The sequence below is a fragment of the Furipterus horrens genome, unplaced genomic scaffold, assembly GCF_987537825.1.
Source record: "Furipterus horrens unplaced genomic scaffold, mFurHor1.1.pri manual_scaffold_9, whole genome shotgun sequence".
Lineage (NCBI taxonomy): Eukaryota > Metazoa > Chordata > Mammalia > Chiroptera > Furipteridae > Furipterus > Furipterus horrens.
The window spans coordinates 86331953-86354153 of NW_028327179.1; the positions used below are offsets into that span (position 1 = coordinate 86331953).

At 45.8% G+C, this 22201-nt stretch overlaps 1 protein-coding gene and 1 long non-coding RNA gene across 2 annotated transcripts; one reads left to right on the forward strand and one right to left on the reverse strand.

Moving 5' to 3' along the window:
* The first annotated feature begins 31 nt into the window (after window positions 1-31).
* On the forward strand, window positions 32-21474 carry CPA4 (carboxypeptidase A4). Its single transcript, XM_090287517.1, has 12 exons — window positions 32-239; window positions 5745-5826; window positions 6244-6378; window positions 7797-7895; window positions 10507-10608; window positions 11849-11953; window positions 12693-12803; window positions 13869-13959; window positions 15303-15502; window positions 16546-16630; window positions 20443-20668; window positions 21203-21474. The coding sequence occupies exons 1-11, from the start codon at window positions 172-174 to the stop codon at window positions 20628-20630; spliced, it is 1266 nt and encodes a 421-aa protein (XP_090143643.1). The 5' UTR covers window positions 32-171; the 3' UTR covers window positions 20631-20668; window positions 21203-21474.
* On the reverse strand, window positions 11687-17679 carry LOC150002127 (uncharacterized). Its single transcript, XR_016513140.1, has 4 exons — window positions 17596-17679; window positions 16980-17314; window positions 12489-12614; window positions 11687-12064 (listed from the first exon to the last, which is right to left on the reverse strand). It is a non-coding gene; the product is annotated as an uncharacterized LOC150002127 (long non-coding RNA).
* Window positions 21475-22201: the final 727 nt, after the last annotated feature.

The following is a 22201-nucleotide window of genomic DNA, read 5'->3' on the forward strand; positions in this document are numbered from 1 at the left end:
AAGTTCCCGATCTTGTAAGGCAGGAGGCTGGCCTTTATCACTCAGAAGGAATGGAAGAGTCATGCAAGGCTGCTTGGGAATCTCACTAACATTTCTGAGGACCTGAGTCTGCCTCTGACTCCTTATAAATACAGCTTGACTTGGCCACGGTGTGACTGACACTCTTGGGACATGAAGTGGATACTGTTCTTTGGGGCCCTTATCGGGCCCAGTATCTGTGGCCGAGAAAAGTTTTGTGGGTAAGTTCCGTTTGGACTAATTATTATTATTCGGTTAGTTTAGAGATATGGGAGTCAAATGAATTTGGAAATGAATGGCCGGTGATACTTCAGGTGGTAGGGCATTGAGAAAGACGACCTGGGCTCCTATCCCAGCCCTACCCTGTGTCATCCTGGATAAGGTACTCATCTCTCAGTCTCCATTGTACCTGTGAACTCAAGACTAGGGGGTCTCTGCAGCCCTTCCTTGCTCCTTAATCTGCCAATTCTTTTTCTTGCTAGTTCATGTTTGTAAGGTCAGTACCAGGCATCTTCTCTTTCTTACTCCTATGTTATGAATTATCAAGAATGACCAGAAATTGTTGCTAATTCCCATCCTGCTTAAGGGAAAACCTGGGTCTTAGGCTTTTTGGTTTTGCCTCCCTGTTAATGGTGAAGGCTTAGTAGAACTGCTGCTTTCTCGTTTGCATCTGGAACATGGGGATTTGATAGGTCTCGCCCAGCCTCAGCTCTGAAAATTGGCATGTTAGGACACACCTGTACACTGTGTACACACATGCTCTGTGGTTTGCAGAGGAGAGGGCATCTGGGGGGTAGGAGAGATGAAAGGATGCCATGGTACCCTGCTGAAAGGTTGAATTCTAATAACTCATTACTGCATAAACGCTTTGCCATTTGCAAAAAGCTTTCTTGTGCCTTATCATTTGGATAGTACAACAACTCTGCCAGGCAGGGGTGTTATTTTCCTTAATTTAAACATGAAAAAAACTCAGCCTTAGAAAGATTAAGAAACCCGCCCAAGGCCACTTAGCTGGTAAGCAGCGGAGCTGGAACTCTGAATGCAAAACCCATACCCTTTTGCTGTAACACAAGGTAATCTCCAGATAGAACCCTATATCTCACTGATCCATCTGTATCTACTCCTTTACTCTATTATTCTATCTGGCTAAGAGGACTTTGGGGTTGTTTGCTGAGGTAATCACAATAGTTTCCCCTTATCTGTGGGGGATCTGTTCCAAGACCCCCAGGGGATGCCTGAAACTACAGATAATACCGAACCCCATATATACTATGTTTTTTCCTGTACATATATACTCATGATAAGGTTTAATTTATAAATTAGGCACAGTAAGAGAATGACAATAATAACTAATAATATAAAACAATGATAACAGTACACTATAATAAGTTACGGGCAAGTGGTCTTTCTCAAAATATTTTATTTTATTGTACAGTGCTCACCCTTTGTTTTGTGATGCTGTGAGCTGATGCGATGAGATGAAGTGAGGTACTCAGAGCAGTGTGTTATTGAAAACTTATGAATTGATTATTTCCAAAATTTTTCATTTCATATTTTCGGACTGCATTCTCGGGTAACTGAAGCCATGGAAAGCAAAACCGCGGATAAGAGGGAACCATTGTACTTACAGGAAACTGAGTAATTTTTATGGTGATGACTTCTGTTCACACCTGGTGTCTACTGTCAAATAGCTTAGAGGCGTTTGGCACAGCAGGTGGCCAGGGAAGGAGATTGTTCCTCAGGCAGCTTAGTGTAATATCCACGCTTGCTGCCATATGGGCTGTCGCATGGAGCCATTAGGCTCCCACAGCAGCTATTCATGTGGCTAAAAAATCCTTATTTCTCAGGATACAGGCTTCTCTTATATGTAGTGGGCACCTGGGTTGAGGCAGCTTGGCTGGGTCCTGGAGCCTCACCACAGGACAGGGGCAGAGGAAGGGCTGCATGCCTGGGCTAATTGCCGATGGTTTTAACCATTAGCACCATCCTCACCCCCCACCCAAAATCTGGTCTCACCCCATAGTAGGGAACCCAGCAAAGGTGGTAGAATCCTTCCTGGGGTCCACAGACATGTCCCGGAAGGTGAACATTTATTTTTATTTTTCGGAAGGTGAACATTTAGAGCAAGGGGAAACCGGCCTCTGAGCATTCAAGTGATTGGGCAGCCAGGATACAGACTGACTTGGAGGGTACAGTGCTGAGATGAAGATGATGGCCTCCTGCCTCCCCAAAACCCTCTCTGTTCTTTCGTTCTTTCTACTCAACTCACCTACTTCCCTAGTCTCTCTCACTCTGCTGGTGTCTTCTGTCCTGGTCTTCAGTCATCATTTTTTTTTTTTTTAAATTGTTTTTCTATTACAGATGTCCCATCTTTCCCTCATTGCTCTCCCCTGCCCCGCCCACCTCCTCCCTCTCCCATAGTCATCGTAAGGATGGGACAGTGGCCAGGATGCCTAGAGGTGTGGGGCAGGCAGAGAACAGGAAGTAGTTGCAGAACTGGCTGTCGCATCAGCAGTCGCTGGCAGGCATTAAGAGTTCTGGGCAGCCAGGAGATGAACAGGGCAGGGGAGAGCCATGGGGGGAAAATGGGACAACTGTAACAGAACAACAATTTTAAAAAATGAAAAAAAAAAAAAAAAAAAAGAGTTCTGTGCAGCCCTCTCTCAGTCCCTGTGGCCTGGCTGGGGGTGCAAGTGACAGAGGCACGAAGACCAGGCCACTACGGGAGGGAGAGAAGCGCAGCACTGAATGACTTGTCCAGAACATGGGATCACCGAGCATGCGCAGGCAGCAGTAGGGCAGCCTGGGTATCAGAGAGCACCGGAGAAGAGCCGTGAGAATACCTGTGTGGAGTTAGAGCGGTGAGCATGGCAACCTGCAAACCCCATCACATCCCCTCCATCCCAGGCCAACCTTCCGCAGGCAGAACATGCTTAAGGTCTTCGAATGGATTTCCAGATGGCGGAGACAAGGGCAATGAGGACAAGAAAAATGCTGCCCTTCACCTGGTACCCACTTATGTTCTCTCTGCTCCCAGGTTTTGATGGACTTACGTTTTAGTGTCATCTGAAGACTGTTCCTCACCTTGCCTCATGGGCAATGGGAGTTCGTCCCATGGGAAAACTCATGGGTGATGGGAGTTGATCCTAAACCCTGGGTGGTAGATTGCTAGGCACCTAAGGACAAGGGCTGGGTGTCCAGGCAGAGGGAACAGCATGTGCAAAGGCATAGAAGGGAAAATTACATGATGAATTTGGGATTTCATTGAGGCTGGAGCCAAGAAGGTACAGGAAGGAGAGACAGCTGGGGAAGGACTCTACTCTGCACCAGCCCTTTGTCGATGTAAAAACATCTAACCCTGTAGAGAATTTTTATAAGAGTTTGATGGGAGTTTCTCTGAGCCAAATAGATGACATGCCAGGGAAGCAAGATCTCAAATGCTCCTGAAAATGACAGTCTTGCAGTTTCTTTTCTATATTTGGACTTACGGAGGGAAGGGAAGGAAGATTACGTGAAGGTGGGGATTACAGGATAGTTAACAGGATTAGGTGCTCCCTTGAGGGGACTGAAAAAGAGGCATTGAAAAAATGGACAGGGCTTTGCTCAAGGTGAAGATAAACCTTTTATAGACCTGAAACGTGACTTCCCACGGTGACCTGCTCAGTTAGGAATTTATGATCAGATTACCCTGGAAGGCTACTTTTGGTCACATCACAGAGCCCCCTTTTGGTCCACAGCTTCCCCACAGCGTCTCTGGATACTACAGCTGAGTCTCTGTCGCTAGGCTGGTCAGGGTGTGAGCAAATGGACTGTGGATTTAATCATGGCCGGGGCCGGTGAGATTCCCCGGGATCCGTTGTCATGGACTCCCAGGAGCATGGAAGTTCTGTGGTGAAGTAACCACTTTGGAAAAAAATAAAACAAATGCTCTGGGTGAATGTGTAACATGATTTCTATACTTCTGAGAGCGCTTTATTCTTATGTTCGTCTTTCCTCTCTCCTCCTGTGCTCTTCCCCTCCCCTGCTTCTTTGTGACTGCTCTTGTCACTGCTGTAGTTTACAAACGCCTAATTTTGCCAATATCAGCACACAGGCGCTTTCTAGAACACCATTTCTAAGACGTTCTTTTTCTGGAGTGGTGGGGGTGGGCTGTGACAGAGCCTGAGTTTGGCAGATGGGCCCTGGTATTCCGCCAGGAGTAAGGATTTCCCTTCTGTTTTAAACTCTTTCCTTTTTTATGAGGCTGCCTGCCTGTGTCAGAGAAATGGTGGTTTAACTCCTCGTCTTCCCAGGGCTTCAGTCCAACTGCTAGCGAGCCTGTAGCGTTCAGACTGAGACCTGCCCAGCCAGTGGCTTCTCCACAAAGGCCCCAGCATCATCTCTGGGTGCAGGTCACTGCCCACTTCCCAGGACTCTGTGGAGAGCAGATGAGTTGGGAGAAAGTGAGCTTTTGGCGCTGGCATGTCCTCCACACCTGCCACCTGCGATGGAAGCAACTCTTCAGTGGCCCTTGCCTCCTTGGGACTGGACTAGACCTTCCCCCGCCCTACAGAGGTCCTGGAGAAGCTTCCAGAACAAAGTAACACCCTGAGAGTACATCCGGATGGAACTGGCTCTCTGATGAGCAGATGCTGATCTGCCACGTGAGGCTGCACGTTTAGCTCCCTGTGACAGAACCATTTTCTCTGTCAACAGGTCCTTCAGCCCACAGCTCTCTCCACCAGCTCTTCCTGCATTCATTCATGTCAAAGGGATGACGCATGTGACAGCTCCGAGTGCAGATTCTTTCGGCCCGTCACCTAGCAACGGCCTAATGGCTCCCCTGGCTACTTGAGCCGGTGGAGAGCACAAAGGCGGCTTTTCAGGCTCGGCCTTCTCCCACCCACACACAGGGCTTCGGGGGGCCTCTTCCCTGGCCGGCCGCCGCTGCCGTGGATGCAAAATAGTGTACCCGAAACAAGAGCAGGACGGACAACAAAGGGGAGCTCGGGGCGGCCGGCTCCTTCTGGGCCCCGTCCCCCCCGCCGCCTTGGGAGGATTGAGTCCGAAGTTCAGCCTCAGCACCTTGGCCCTTATCTCATTCGAATTATTACGGGGCTCTGGAGCTGGATGAGCTTGAAAGAGCACCCAGCCTCTCCCCTGTTTGCTAACAGGAAAAGAGCTGACTCTTCAGGGACCGGAGGTCTGTTTTTTTCCCCAGCTTTTCCCAGTACGGCCCGTGGGCCAGCGTTTCAGTCTTAGCCCCTGACAGTGAAGAAGTGCTTCTTTATGTCTTGAGTTAGCTTTGCGTGTAACTCAGGAACATTCCTTTCTGCAAGATATATATGTTTTTCATTATAAAGTAATATGACCACGTTACAGAAAACAGATACAAGGGGGAAAAAGTCAGTCATCCATAATCCCACGACCCGAACATAAGCACTGTCAGCATTTGCTATATTTCCGCTGTCTGTTTTTCTTCCAATGCATCTGCTTTTTCCATACTTGTGATCATGGCATACATACAATTCTGTGTCCTGCTCTTTCACTTAATATTTCCCTTAAAGTTATACCATAAGCACTTTTTCATATTTGCCACGTAGTCTTATTTTTAATGGCTATACATTATAACCAAAGACTAGACCATTTCCTCTCATTTGGCGCAGTTATGTCTGGGATAGTAGGCTTGGGGTTTATTTGCCAGATGAAAGCTCACCATTATCTTTTTCTTTTTTCCTTCTCTCCAGGGATCAAGTTTTTAGGATTAATGTCAGAAGTGGAGACGAGATCAGCAAACTAAATGAGCTAGTGAATTCGGACAACTTTAAGGTACCTGGCCCTCTTGAGTATCTTCTAAGTTTGGCGGGAGAAGACTCGCACCACTGACATAATTTCTGAAGAGTTTCGGTGTATATTCCTGTGCTGGTCAGCGTGCCTCCCCTCACTGAGGGGGTCCATGGGCCAGAAGTGCTTATCTACCATAGCAGTGCTGGGAGATGGGAGGCCTCAGCGGTGGGCTCCATCTTCCCAGCTGCCATTGACTTATTATTTCCTGGGCTCTGCCAGGTATTGCCTACTGGACAGGCCTGACCAGATACAATTGTGAAATGGGCAAAGTTTGCCCTTGGGCAGAACCCAGCTCCTCAGAGATCAGCCTGACTTTTGGCAGTTGTTCTAGAAGAATGAGCCCATTATGCCTTTTACCTGATCTGTCCTTTAACCTGGTTTTCTTTCTGTTATCTTCAGCTCAACTTCTGGAAATCTTCCTCCACCTTGGGTCTTCCTGTGGATATCCTGGTTCCATCTGTCAGTCTGCAGCCAGTCAAATTCTTCCTCAGGTCCCGAGGCTTAGATTACTCAGTGACAATCGAAAACCTGCAGGTGGGTAAACCAACGCCCCTCACTTGTCTTGCATAAGACAAAGCAGTCTGAGTGGACCTGAGACATTTTGAAGGGTGGTCTTGTCTTTCTCCATTTTACAGATGAAGACATTGAGGTGTATGGAATTAAGGTGCTGTGGTGTGTTAGAGGAGCATGTGTGGTAGAAAGGGCGTTCATAGGGTAGGGGATCAGAGAGGTCTGGATCCACATCCTGATTTTGTTAACTACTAGCTGAGTGACTTTGTACAAGCTTTTAATCTCTTTCTTTCTTTCTTTTAAAAAAAATATTTTTCTAAAATTTATTTATTGATTTTTAGAGAGAGAGAGGAAGGGAAAGAGAGAGAGAGGGAGAGGGAGAAAGAGAGAGAGAGAGGAACATCAATTTATCCCACTTATTTATGCATTCATTGGTTGATTATTATTTTTTCCCAATCACCATTTATCCCCCCTATACCCTCTTCCTCCTCCACCCACCTCCCTATTGGTTGATTTTTGTATGTGCTCTGACTGGGGATTGAATTCACAACCTTGGCCCCTCGAGATGACAGTCTAACCAACTGAACTAGCTGGCCAGGGCAAGCTTTTAACCTCTTGAGCCTCTACTTCTTCACTGGTAGAATGGTAGTAGTGATAATTACTTCATACAATTTATTGAGAAGAGTGATTAAGTGTATATAAAATGTCTAATAGTGCCTGTTATTGCAGAAATGCCCAGAAATATTAAGTCCTTCTCCGTTTTCTTATTAGAAGTCAGGAGGAGAAGACAGAGTGGGGTGGGTGTTGGAGACCAGTCATAAAAAAAAATCCTTTCAGAAAGGGGGAATGTCATTAGCAACCCCAGCAGAGGGAACGTCACCACCGTATCCAGGCACCAGCCTCACGACCTGTATCTGAACAGCAGGACAGTGTCTGGCTCATGTTTTCCCCTTCATTGAGGTGGGTTATGGACTAATTGGTGATTTGGCCTGGAAGTTTCCTGATGGCGTGAGCAGCTGTGAGCTTATTAATCATCCTCACATGTCATAGACATCTGCCAGGAGCCTTCAAAGTATGAGTGGTTATAAGAATTTCTTTGTTTCTGAATGGTTTCCCAAGCTGTATATTTCAGAGGCACTGGATACCAGATGCGGGCTGATGTCTACAGAATTCATAGTATAGAATAACAAAATAGCACATATATTGCTTCCAGGGAGTAAGTAGGTTTTGAATGGGGTAATGTACAGTGGGCACCAAGGAGTAAGATTTTATAGGTATAAGGAAGATGTCTGACCTCCTTTTACACCTTGACATTTGTGCAGTTTGATATGTGTGCCAAAAGTGATGCCATCTTGGTTGGCCCATGGGCCAAGATGTGGCAGAAACAACGTTTACCTTCATGTACAATGGACCACCTCACAGTGTTGACATTTCTGTTTTAGGCCCTTTTAGATAAGGAAAATGAAGAAATGCAACACAATGAAGAGGAAGAACGGAGCAGTAATAACTTCAACTATGGGGCCTATCATTCCCTGAAGGCTGTAAGTGTTTCAGAGCAGGTTAAGATCAAGGTTATTGGTCTCCTGGATTTTGTGACCCCTTTCCTTACTTCCAGAAGGTATGCATCTTTAGCATGATATGCCTTCACTGAGGGGTTAAAATGTGTACACATTGATTTCTTTCTAATTCTTGGGTTAATTCTCACCAGCACCTATGAGCATAGCAAAGAGACAAACTGAAAATTTTCTTCCACCTGTGTCCTTCTTTTCTTAAGCAACCCCTTAAAGGAAGCTGTGAAATAATTGCAACCATTTCTAGGGCTTGTACTTTAACCTTCTTGTACCCCACCATAATCCTTGTATTGTATTTACCCAAGTTAAAATGTTACTTATTCCAGGTAAATAGACCAGTGGTTATTTCAAGGTTAACCAAGTATTTCCACTCATTTATCATGACTACTTATAAAATATATTTGTTCCATAATGCATTTTGGTGCTGTGTTTAGTTAGAAACCACTTTATACAGATGACTGACTTTCAAGGTAAGCCAACCCTTCAAATGAAAAACTTGGAGCAGAATAATTTAATATGATATTGGAACTTGAGGAATCAAGAGGAACTAATAGAATGAATCGCATCATGTACTATACAGATGTCTCATGTCCATCAATGTCTTCTTCATTAATCTAGAAACTCTGAGTTTAGGAGCACACCCCAAATCTAAATTGGCATTCTCTTTTCTACACCCCAATGCACATTGTTCTTTCTATCCAAAGATGGTGCTCCTGATATACTTTTTCATGAGGCATATACTTTGAGTTGTTTTTCTTCTAGTGAGGGATTACTTCAAAATCTGACTATTTGCACTTCTTTCCCGTGATTATCAGTAGCTTTGTTTATTTTTCACACTTCAAGCTACATTGCCCCTTGATCCTTCCTGTGACCAATGACATACATCTGCAAAAGAGCTGGACAAAGTTAGGAATTCAGGCCAGAGCCATAGACAAAAGCAGAGCTCAGGGTCCACACAGGGATTAAACCAAGGACGTTAGCTTCGATAACATTGTACACTCCCTAGCTGGCTAACCAGTTGCAATGTCACCCAAGACCCCGGGAACTCCACCAGCTCACCTGCCTGCTAAGGGAGCCTCCCTGCCTTATCAGTGGCTTTTGGCTTTTGTCCTCTGGCTTTAGGTGTCATTGTCCTCTGGTTTACAGCTATCTCTTGTTCCTTGAGAGACCTTTTACTGTGGATTGGTGTGTAACATCATCTCTCTCTGGCTTGATCATATTCAGGTTTTTCTAAAAACACCTTTTAAGAGCTCATATCCTACAACCACTTAGCTCTTAGTTTGCAAGTGGGAATTTTGCGTTTGTTTCTACCAGGATTTCCAGTTTCAGGTCCTTTGTGTGTGTTGTGGTTGCTGTTATTTTTGTTTGTTTCTCAGGTGAATTTTCCCGTGATGTTGGCTGTGTGAACTTGGACCCCTTTGTCTGGACTCAGCTTGGTGTTTTAACTTTCCCTGGGTGACTCTCTTTCCTCTCTTGGCTCAGGGCAGGCACCTGGCTTTTGCACCACTTTCTAGGGTCAGTGGATAGGGTTTCCAGGCCCTTTTCATGGCTCATTTACCAATTCCCAGCTCTGAAGTTCTAGCTCCTTGCCCTACACGGGGTCCTATGCCCTCTATTCCTGTTCCTGGTTTGCTGTAAACTCTCAGCCCTGAGGCAGGTATGTGGGCCCTCCAGGACCCTCCAGTTGGCCAGCCTATTCCCTCTTCATTTCTGGCACCTACGATTTCCCCCCTTTTGGCTTTAACTTGGCTATGAATAATTTGCATTGTATTTTATCTGGCTTGCCGATGTATTTGGGAGTGGTTTCTTACTTCAATTTGCCATAGTGACTGCAACTCTGATAAACCCTTTAAGCTTGATATTATTCTATGTATTCATTGCACATTTCCTCCTCGGTAAAGGTCCTTGTTCCAGTTTTAGGTTTAAATATAAATGTGTTTATTTCCTTCATTGACCCTCAAAAGATTTGAGCAACAAAAATGGATGAACTCTATTTAAATCATTCATAGACAGGACTGACTGCTCCTCACTTGTTCTCATAAAGCCTTTAGAGGAATCATCTCCAAACTGGAGTGTCTGTCCACTGGGACGGAGGGAGGAACTATTATAACTTCTACATATATATTTATTAATGCAACCATTAAAATCGTTGTTTTATAATGTTCAAAAAAATATATGTGTGTGTATATATATGTATACATATATATGCTAATTTTTTAAACTGATGGACAAAGTGATAAAAAGAGTTGGGAGTGCACTGAGTTCAAGAACCTGGGCTAAGTGGGGCCATACAGCCAGTCCAGTATAGTGCAAAGGGCCCCATTGTTGGAGGAGGGGATTAGTTTAGTGGACCATAGTTTTGAGGATGGATACAAACAGATGTATTATTCTCCAGGAAACTGTAGAAAGGGGCTCTTCAGGACTTCTTCAAGAAAAAGGATCCCATGCCCATTATGTTGTCAACCCCAAGGTTAGGGGGCTGGAACAAATCATTAAGATCAACAACATCAAGTTCACAGATACCTACCCAGAACTGAACAAATTTTAAAAACGCCTCTCGGTTCACTTTTTCATGCTTCAGATTTACCAGGAGATGGACCACATTGCCAGTGACTTTCCTGACCTGGTGAGCAGGGTGAAGATTGGACATTCGTTCGAAAACAGGCCGATGTATGTACTGAAGGTGAGGCCCCATGCCCTTTGAAGGGCCGCCCAGGACAGAGACTCCTGGATCCTTGTGCACAGGACCCAGCTATGAGACCTCTGCCAGGGGCAGATTTGTAGGACCTCTTAGACTTCAGGGAGGAAGGTGAGGTTGAGAGACTTCTACTGGGGTTTGAATTTGGTCTGACACACGGTCCCCTATTTGCACAGCTCATTCCAAGTTTTGATTGAAAGGCAGGATTAAGGGGATGCCTGCAGGACAAGATAAGTATTCCAGAAAGTTCTCAGATAGGCCACCGTCTTTTGCTTTCATTCCCACCTTCTGTAAAGAGCAAGACAAATTGGGAGAGTTCTACAAATTCTATCCTGCTTCAAGGGGCACTTATTTGAAAAGCAATCTAGGAATCTAATTTTAGGGCTGATGTAATTTTAAGCCCAGCCACTGATCCTTGGCTGCACAAAGCCTAATTTCCAGATATTTCTAACAGATTCAGGTCTGTATTGGCAAAGGAGGTCGAGAATTTATGGCAGTAACATACATTACATAAATAACCCCCCGAATGAATAAAAAAGAATTTGGAGGTACTAGCCATGGAATGGCTGATGATGCTAAGAATTTGTCACCCCTTAACTTCATATCAGCCCTGAAGAACCCAGGCTTATTGCAGTGGTTAACTTACCAGTGGGAGGAGACCTGCCACTGAGCTGCTGGCTCTAAAGTAATCTATAAATTTAGATTATTTGCCCATCTGATGGAGACCCTGGCCTCATTAGCACTAAGCTCTGTCCTGAGGGGAGAGGGGCTCACTAAAAAGCAAGAGCCAGAATTCATTAAATGCCACTTACAAAGAGCTATAGGGAACCCCCTCTTCCTCTTTTTTTAAAATTGAATTCACTTATTACATCAGCCAGAACAGGCTGGCTCATGCACTCTTCTCTCTCTCTGTTGGGTTACCATTTGAGATTTTTCAAGGGACACCGTATTATTTCTAATCACACTGGCAGCATCATTCACAATAGCAATTGTTTCCCCTTCCCATTTGCTTCCAACCCTGGAGCTGTGGCTGGGCCCGCCAGCCAGCCAGCCAATTAAGCTCCCTAGTCCTGGATAAACCGATAAATAGACGGTGACCTTAGGAACATTTGGTCTCTGAATTGTTTTAAACAGATTACATGAATAGGGGCGAGCTGGGGAGGGGAGAGGGGAGCTGAGAATGGGGGCAGGAGGGTCATTTTCTGGTCTTCTTTTCCTTCCACAGTTCAGCACTGGAAAGGGCAGTCAGCGGCCGGCCATTTGGCTGAACGCAGGCATTCACTCCCGGGAATGGATTTCTCAGGCCACGGCGATGTGGACTGCCAGGAAGGTCATGTCGCCTGGTATCAGGGCAGAATTCTGGTGGGCCCGGCATGCCCCTGCAGCCTCCCATGCGGCTGGGCCCAGGGGATGTGGTGGGAAGACTCATTAGACTGCGGGCCTTTTCATTTCAGAGAAGCAAAAGGTCAGAGCGCCTTGGTCAAGCCACTGTGGCTAAATGACAAAGTACCTTCATGGCAGGGAGCAAGCTAATGAGCTGCAGAGGTGGCCCCAAAACACTGACCCATAGTCAGCCCCACAGAAAGGGAGTGGAGCCTTGTTAGCAGCAAAACTCGGATGAGCTTTGCCTTCGACCCCTTCCTAGTCCCTCAGACCCTCAAGGACCTCATGCTGTCTCCATGTGCCCCTGGGAAGCCTGCTTTAAGCCAGCCCTGGGAGAGGAGGGGTGGTGAATGTGGAGGGTCCATCTTCCCTACCCCTAGCATGGGGGCTCAGATTCCTAATAACTGGTATGGTATGTGGCTCTCTGCTCCCCTGTTCCCACCCCTGGAAGGAATGAATGAGGCAGACAGCCCAGGACTCACTGCAGTTGATGTCATCACGTAGCCATGTTCCCCCAGGTTACCAAGTGCTCTGAGGACTTTGCAGAGAGTTGTGTCTTGGACAGTGGCAGGGAGACTGCAGAGGGTGCTGTTCCAGCAGCTGGGCAGCTGGGGACGACACACGGGCTTAGACCTAACAATCCAGCCTGTGAGGGCATAGCTGACAAACTCGTTATCTCTGCTTAGATTGTTTCTGATTACGGGAAGGATCCAGCCATCACCTCCATCTTGGAGAAAATGGATATTTTCTTGTTGCCTGTGGCCAATCCTGATGGATATGTATACACGCACACTCAAGTGAGTAATACCGAATGGACTGCTTAGAGTTAAGACCTGTTTGTTGAATTCCTTGCTTTGCCCCTAAATGTTTGCATGACCTTGGAGAAAATTCCCACAATGTGTGTGTTATGAGCGTCCTTGGGGTCTCATTCTCCAGTCATTCTCTGAGCTGAGAATCACCAGGGAATGTTTTTTCTTAGATAGACTAGTCTAATAAACTTCCTATGTGGATCCTGAATGATTATCAGCACCTTACCAATCTTCTTTTTATTTCCTTCCCTCCCACATACCTTGTTCCTGACATATTTTAAAGCAAATCCCAGACATCAAGTTATTTCACCGAAAATTTCTTTAGTACACATCTCTAGCTAATGATAGTTAAAACAAAGAAACAAACACCATACCGCTATCACCTTTTAAAAAGATGGAAATTCTTTAAGTCATTATGTTGAAATCAGGGTCCAAATAAGGATCTGTGCCTGCCGTTGGTTGTTATGGCTCTGCAGACTTTTTAATTCCATAATAGTAAGCACCATCCCACACATGTGTCTTTTAAAAATGTCATTCATTTTTGGAGAAACCAAGTAAATTGTCCTGTAGCATGTCTCACATTCTGAGTTTGGCTGATGGTTTCTCTGTTGCGTGCCATTTAATTTGTTCTCTTATCCCTGTATTCCCATGTACTAGTAATCAGATCTCGAGGCTTGGTTCAATTCACATTAACTTTTTAGGGAAGAACACAATAGTTGTGCACTTCCAAACATATCAGCTATCATTTGGGTGCGTAATGTTTGTTTGTCCCATTTTTACAGAAGCCCAAAATTATTTACTGGGTTCAGGTGTTATCAGCCTGGTCTTTGTATTAGGAAGTCTTATCAGGGCATTTTGAGAGGGTCCCTGTCTCAGAACCACAAAGGCTCTGAGGTGAGTGGACAGCAGCCCCAATGATCCTCCAGGCAGAACTGCAGGCAACTCGCCCCATTCATGGTCCCATCTCCATCTTTGGTCCCCAAAGAAAACCTTCGCCTCTCTTGTGCCCTGACCCATCTCTGGATGTTTTGTTCCTTCTGGTGGATTTTTCAGAACCGACTCTGGAGGAAGACACGGTCCCTAAGTCGTGGAAGCTCCTGCATTGGTGTTGATCCAAATAGAAACTGGAATGCTAGTTTTGCCGGTAGGTTGGAGGGCCGCTTTCCAAATCCTGTCGTCCCTGGGTAGCCTGGTCCGTGGGGGCTCTAAGCTGGCTCCATTGCTGATTCACTGAGAGACTTGGGTGAATCCCTTATACCTTCTATGTCTTGTCTTTAAAAAAAAATTTTTTTTTCTCTAATTTTGAAAAGGAACGACTCAGCAATTCTTATCCTCCCGAGAGAACGCTAATATTGAAAAACCATCATAGTCTTAGATATATACACTCATGCCTCTTCTTTATATCCTGGCCACCCCAGCTTGTCCTTGGTGAGTTTCTGGTGGCTGGAGGGTCTCCTGAGGCAACCCAGAAGAGAACAGTTAGCACTGTTACTGTAACAGGCAAGATCGCATGGGGTAAGAATTAAATTCCAGCAGTTGACCCTTAGGTATGTAAATATGAACCTAAACTCTTTGATGTGATGGAAAGACAATGAGAATTAGGGGACCTGGGTTCTGAGTTCCCTGTCATCCCCATACTAATTCCAACTGCGTGTCAGGTACTTGCCCATATATTACCTTATTTACAATTCTTCTAACCTAGTGAGTGCATTTTATTATCTGAAATGAGACAATGGAAGCTCAGAGGCCACCTCAAAAGTTTATGATTAAGAGTTGGATCTAAACTCACCTTGCAATTTGAAATCTAAATAGTTCTCCCTCACTGTTCCCCAGATGTTTTGTTCTTTTACGTGCATAGAAATAGCACGCACACTATTGGGGGAAAATAATGTGACTGTGGGAAAGGAGCTGATACAAATTTAGGTCAGATATTCCACACCTGGGCTGGTCTTACACACACCAGCTACCCCAGGGAACTATACTGTGAAATAATATTGAAGACAATATTTCTAAACACCTGTCAAATAATCAAGAGATTTTAGCCACAACAATAGATTATTTTTGGCAGCGCTCTGCCATTAGGATCTGAACCAAGAGAACGAGTTGACACCAGAATAAATGGAGTCATTTTCATTATTAATTGGTATTCATATTAATTATCTAGACTACTTATTAATTACGTCTCATTGTCAAGGAGTGATATTTAATGATTTATGACAGTTGTTAGTGATACAGTATAAGGTCAACTTTACCCTTTTAAAGGAATCCTGCTAGTTTTCTTTCTCAGCTGTTGCAGATTCAACACCCCAACTTTCCATTCCTGTACCCTCCCCTCTGTACACACACACCATGGACTAGGTTCTTGGGGGCATCGAGCAGTGGCCTGTCCATTGCCAATACCTTCTGCCCCTCCTCTGTGTTGTGGACTCTGCATTTCTGTCTTCATGGCCTATGAGTTAACGTGTCTGCTTGGGCCGCCCCCCACAGGAGGGGGAGCCAGTGGAAATCCTTGCTCCGAAGTATACCACGGACCCCATGCCAATTCAGAAGTGGAGGTGAAGTCAGTGGTAGATTTCATTCAAAAGCACGGGAATTTCAAATGCTTCATCGATCTGCACAGCTACTCACAGCTGCTGATGTATCCGTATGGGTACACAGACAAAAAGGCCCCAGATGCTAAGGAGCTGGTGAGTGATGGGCTGCCTCCCAGCCACCCCCAGGCCTGCTCTACCCTCAGCTGCTGCCAAGGCGGTGGTTCTGCAGCTTCGTAGGGGAAGTCCAGGAGCCTGGGCTTGTTTCATTAAGGGCCCCATCTTTTTTTCCTGCCTATCAGGCCTACTGAAAATTAGGAAGAAGATGGTGCCCTTATTTCCGTGTTTGCTGTGACTTTCAAAAACCATACCTCCTGATCCCTAGGGGCCTTTCCTTCTCACTTGTCTTTCTGACCGAAACATATTGCAGACCCACTGCTTGCCCAGAGCTGGCGGGCGGCATTGTGTTGGGAGAGGGGGAGGTGCTCCTCACTCCAGTTAAGGTAGAGTTGGAGTAGCGTGTTGGCCACAGCCTAGCGGTGCTCTGTGTCACACATAGTGACTCACCCTAGGATGTGAACAGGCACGGAGCGGGGACTGACGGAGCTGGGCTGGCATGTGCAGAGTGACTGCAAGCCTCCGCCTCTGTGGGGCCGGCTGTAGCATGTCCCTCCGCCCAGGGCCACAGCTAGCCCATAAACCTCCCAGCGGATACAGGGCTCATGGCTTAGGTGTGAGCTAGATTCTGGTCTCAAGCAGGTGCTCTGCATAGGACAATGGCAGCCTCGTCTCTCCTCCACTCCTAGAAGGTTTTCTCTCGAACATATTGGCCTTCCCTTAGGACACTCCTTCCCCTTAGGACAGGTGAAGATGGTGGTGCCTGTACTAGATTCCTCTAGGTCTTTGGCGAGCTTGCGTGTGTAATACACATGCTCTCAGGGCGCATGCGCATCTTCTCTCGCCTCCCTCTTTACCCTCTTCCCCGACCTGGAAGCAAAGAACTGAGGATGTGTTGGGAGAAGGAGTTCTCCTCACTTTGGAATCAGGCCTTAGCTTTAGTTGGAGAGGAAAGAAGAGAAGACCAGACGGGAAAATCAGGGGAGGGGCCGAGATGCTTCAAACCATTGCAGTGCAGAAGAGCCGAGGGAACGTCAGGCTGCCGCACCCAGTCTTTCTCACTCTGCTGACTCCCGTCCTAGGACAAGGTGGCGAGGCGTGCGGCCAAAGCTCTGGCTTCCCTGTCAGGCACTCAGTACCACGTGGGTTCCACCTGCGCCACTGTCTGTAAGTACTTGTTCATTATTTAGGAGAGGCTTTGAGGGGAAACTTGAAATGGAGCAGGAGAGGAGCTGCAAGTTGGACTTCCTACACTGCAGTCTGATTGTTTTTGTTGTTAGTGAAACTCCAGTCATGTCAAGCCTGTGTGGTAATAGCTATTGCCAACAGTCATCTTCCTCCACATCATCCCTACTGTCATGCCATTTATCATGTGCCCGTGATGACTTGTCCCGCCAGCGTGGTAGAGTCTGCGTTCCTTATCTCCCATTAAAGATCCTGACATGGTTGATCAACAACTCCTCAAGCCCAGCATGCCATTCCCTCCCCCATCATTTCATTTTCAACAAAAACCCACCTTTGGATTGGCAGACTCAGGTGGTGGTAGTGGGGTGGATGAAATCTCTTCACCTTGCTGTCAGAAATGAACACATGCTGGGGCATGGCGGGGTGGGAGCTGGGTGAGGGGGTCTTCCCAACAATGGTTAGCATCAAGCCAAAACAAAACAGACAACAACAAAAAAACCCCACCAAAACTCTACCAAGACCCCAAATCTGAAGATGATCTTGAGGCTTATTATCCAAAACCTCAACCTCATTTTGAGGAAGTGACTTTTGTTTTAGTTTCATCTGAGCAATTCACTCTCTTCCTGCTGAGATCCGTCCAGTCCCTGTATTCTGTGAGTGTGATCTCTAAATGAAAAAATCGAAGAAAATGATCATTCTCCAGGACCTTAGCTATCAATGAGAAATGTGGGGAGCTCGCCCTGACCCCTTCTAAGTTAGCGCCCTTCTTGTTCCTGTTAGGGCCTTCCCTGTAGTTTCCAATAGTTGATCCACCCTTGGAGCCCCTGCAGACTTGCTGATACTGCATTTCTTTCCTCTTCCGTACTGTAACTCACTCTCCCACCTACCTGCTTCACCTCCCTCTACCTGTTCCCTTCAGTTGTCCTCTTCTGGGATGATTCTCTTACCTCCAAAACCCTCTGATCTCGGCACCCGTCTGTGTTTCAGAAGCCACCAGGCTGCATGAGGCAGTCAGCATGAGTTGGTGTTTGTGTTGCTAATTGCAGCAGCAACCCATTAATTATCACAGTTTATTATTATTAGTGTAGTTAAATGGGAACTCCTCAGAGAACAAACACACCAAGAGAGTTTCTCCACCTTCTGCTTAATTAGACCAAAGAGAGCTAAACACACTTGGTAGGAGCCCTGTGAGGAGGACCTCTCAAAAAGATTTTTGTGGGTCACCAAGATCCTGGCTTCTGAGTCAAATAAAGTTGGAAAAATAGCCTTGTCCTCTCATATCCAATGCATTCTTCTCCTCCAAATCAAGAAACACTCACCAAATTCCTCCAAAAGAAGACAAAGGCTCTTTTGAATGTTATCCAGGAGATATAATACTATAGTTCCTACCTCTTTCAAGAGCCCATCTTCTGTATTCTTTATAGGCTTTGTCTGCACTCCTTGCTTTCCAAAAATGAAATCAATTTTTGTATAATTACACCCTAACCCCATGGGTTATGGAATAGGTCACACAAATAGTTGACGTTTGTTGGTCAAGTGCTGGACCTTTTTTTCTTAGATGTACCATTTGAGATGAAGATCATTCTAAAATTGATGAAAATTAGTCTAAAATGGATTCCGACTTTCCTCCCTTTTTTAAACAGAGCATGTAGAAGAGATTTAAGCTCCTTTCTTTATGATTCAGTGGCCTCCTGAATATGAGTTGTTGTATCCTGAAGGCCGAATGTGCGCTGTTGGACCTGTGCTAACCAGCCCCAACCTGTTTTGCTTCTTTAATTCTTGTGTCTGCTTTTTAGAGTTTTCATGTCTCCCTCTGGTCAGACTGTACTGCTTCCAGGCCATCTGCCTCCAGCAATCCTGTCCTTTCCTCTTACTGATTTTGGTCTACTAAGGGTTTGGGAATAAGTTCTTTGGACTGATTTGGCTCATTAGATTGTAGATATGAAAGATGGTCATGACAGCATTGCTTATAGTCACAAGTGACTGGTAACCCACAAAAGACTGTAAGCATCTAAATGTCCATCAGTAGAGTGCTGGATAAAAACACAGTTGGTACATTCACCAGTGAAACAGCCCTTAAATGAATGAGGTGGGCCTATATGTGCTGAGAGGCAATAACCTTCAAATGTTAGTTAAAGAATACAGTGGGCAGAATAGTGTAAATAATATGTTCCCATTTGAGTAGATAGACTTTGAGCAGGGACTGTAACAAAGTGAACTTTATAAAGTTGATCACTTTGCTCAACAGAGGTCTTCTTGCCTCCTTCCTGAATTTTAAATGTGTCCTGAAATACCTGAGCTTGCTGTGTATGTAACCTCTAGAAAGCTCTGGTGCCACTGCCTGCTTTTAATTCAGCATTTTCTCAGAATTGAGAAAGACTGTGGGAACCACGCAAGGATTTCCAAGAATGTAGGAGAGCATGTTCCATAATCCCAGAGAGCAGGTAGACTCAGTGGAACCAGCATCTCTATAAAAATCCCAAATGGTATGAGAAACAACCCTCAGGGACAATGAAAAAACTAAAGGGCCTGTGTATTTGTTTAACAGGCACATCATATACCAAATGGACTAGAGGTAGGTTGAAGAAAGCATGGGCTTTATCATCAAATTCCGCCCTTGCCATTTTCCATCTATATTTCCTTAGAGAAACCACTCATTCTGAGCCTGGATTTCCTCACCTGAAAAAGGACAATAGTACCTACCTTCATCGGGTTTTTAAAGGTTAAATGAAGTCATAAGTGCAAACTTTCCAGTATAATGACCGGCTCATGGTAGATGTACAATAAATAATACCTGCTATTGACCTCATTATTTATTAATCAATATCATCTACACTTTGCACTCTTACCCAATTCTTGCTCTTGCACAGTTTGAGAAGAAGCAGAAGAACAGGCCTGTTGCCTTTCCCCGGCCTTTTTGGCAAAGGGGAAGCCCAAGGGCTGTGCTGCTTTCTGAGTGTGTGTTATCTTCTGCTATGTAAGTTATCCTAACACCTCGCAGCTTAAAAACAAGGAATGTTTATTTTCTTAACCTGTTTCTATGGGTCAGGAATTCAAGAGGGCTTAGCTGGGTGGCTGTGGCTCAGGGTCTCTCACGAGGTTGCAGTCAAGATGTCTTCCAAGGTGCCAGCCGTCTCAGGGCTTGACTGGGCTGGAGGGTCTGCTTCTACGGTGGCTCCCTCAGCGGCCCGGTGAGTGAGTGCTGATTATTGGTGGGAGGCCTCCGTTCTTCACCACGTGACCCCCTTTTTAGGACTTCTTGAGTGTCCTTACAACAGGACAGCTGGCTTTTCTCAGAGCAAGTGACCCAAGAGAGAGCAAGGTGGAAGCCGCAGTGTCTTTTACAGCCTAGCCTTGAAGGTCATACACCTATATGTATACAGTCTCTTGTTAGTTACACAGGTCAGGGAAGTCCTAATCAGTGTAGAGGGGCACTACACAAGGACGTGCATGCCAAGGGACAGGTGTCACAGGGGCTCTCTTGGAGGCTGTCTGCCATATTCTGTCTCTGTAAGAACTGGTTTTGAGTGACTGGCAGGAGTCACAGAGTGAGTTAGTGACCAGGTGGGGATGAGGATTTAAAATCTCTTGATTTGAGACTAGTGGAGACCCTCATGGTGCGGGACAGTCTGAGACATTTGGATGGAGCCAATGTCCACGTGTCATCAGCCTAAGGATTTGCAGAAAGAGCTCTGGATCCCTAAGGAACCATAGGCAGGCAGAACTCCCGGCACCTTCTCACCTAACCCTGAAAGGACTCGGGCCGGAAAGGTGTTTTCTATTCTGATTTACAGATACAGCCAGCGGCAGCAGCACTGACTGGGCGTATGATAATGGCATCAAGTATGCATTCACTTTTGAGTTAAGAGATACTGGGCACTATGGCTTCCTCCTGCCAGCCGATCAGATCATTCCCACTGCAGAGGAGACCTGGCTGGGGCTGAAGACCATCATGGAGCATGTGCGGGACCACCTCTACTAGATGAGGAGCCTGCTCCGTCTATACTTATTTACCCCCATGTAGGTATACACACTGAAGCCACAATTAAGAAGACACAGGTCAGCCCCTCTGCAGCCCCCCTCCCTGAACTTCCTGCATTGTGGTGGTACACCCGAGAGAAGGGCTTCTGTCACATGCCATATTCTTGTCCTGCTGTTTCTTGAACCCTTTGTGTGCCTTTCCTCACACACAGCTGGATGGGCAAGCCACACTTAGGATCACCCCTTCCTGGTGGCTGGCTCTACCCCGTTTTGAGAACAAAAGGATTTCTGAGATGGTTCTGTAGCCTCATCCAATCTAGCCAAGCTTGGTGACCTCGCTCTGGTGCAGAAAGAACTCCCTTTAATTTATCTCACTCTTTCTTAAACATTTTTTTTTTTTTAAATAAATCCTGCAGGGTCATTCCTGCCACTACCCCACCCCACCCACCCCCGCCGCCATTTTTTTGTTTTTGTTTTTGGTCTGAATACAAAGTAGAGGGTCCCTTGTAATCACTGGACCCCAAATTCCCAGATACTACAGTTCTGATCACATTCTTTCTTTTTATTATTCAGCGTCACTGGGATCCCAGAAGGGCACCTGTGTCACACTATAGGTACTCCTCACCCAGAAACCCTCGATAAAGTGATGATCTAATAGCAGGATTGCTAAATTATCTCCACCTGTTCGATGGGCTCACCTCCACTTTGCCTTTGAACTTCAAAGATCTCACCCTCACCCTGCAAGTTCTAAATCACTCCTCTGGCCTGGATGATCTCACTGCCTTGGCACATTCCTGTCCGTGCTCCGGTGTACCTGGTGCTTGCTGCTGCTGCTGCTTTTTTTTCTTTTTCTTTTTTTTTTTTTGGTCTTTAAAGTCATCATCTTTTATTTTGCACCCTGACCATTAGTACTAAGGGGGAGCAAGACTTCATCAGTCAGACTCCTTCTATTCCATTCTGCCTCAGCAGGTACCATCTACAGCCCCCCCCCCTTTTCTTTTGTTTTTGTCAGACATGTCTGTAAATCTATCCTTCTGCTTAGGATTTGTGCAACATCTGGTGTGTGCTCAAAAGCTAATAAATATTTAGTATTAGTCTTATGATTGTCTCCTATTCTTCGCCTTCACCTGAATAGAACCAAGCCATGGTTTTAAATATGCAGCTCTTTATAACGTCAACAGTTAATTTTAATCTCTGTTCATATCCTGTGACATGCAGGGAGACCTTCTCCATCAGGCTGAGGGGCCTCCAGGGCAGTGTTACCTTGGTGATTATGTTCTGGTCTGGTCTGGGGTCTAGTTCTTCGTATTTTAGCTCAGAAGCGTGATATTTTCACTGTCCGTGTTGATTAGACTCGGGGATGCTGACTCACGCCTACAGAGCTCAGATGAGGCAGCTGATAAAACCAGAATATGAATTTATTAATTTGCATTATGGCATGTAACTATTTAGTGAATTGGATCCTCACGTCGGCCTGAACAGTACATTCTCTCCCTGTGGGCAAGATACATGGGAAGCCAAATTATAATCAGAAGGTTGTTTAGTGAGCGGGGCATCAGAGCAAGGAAAGTT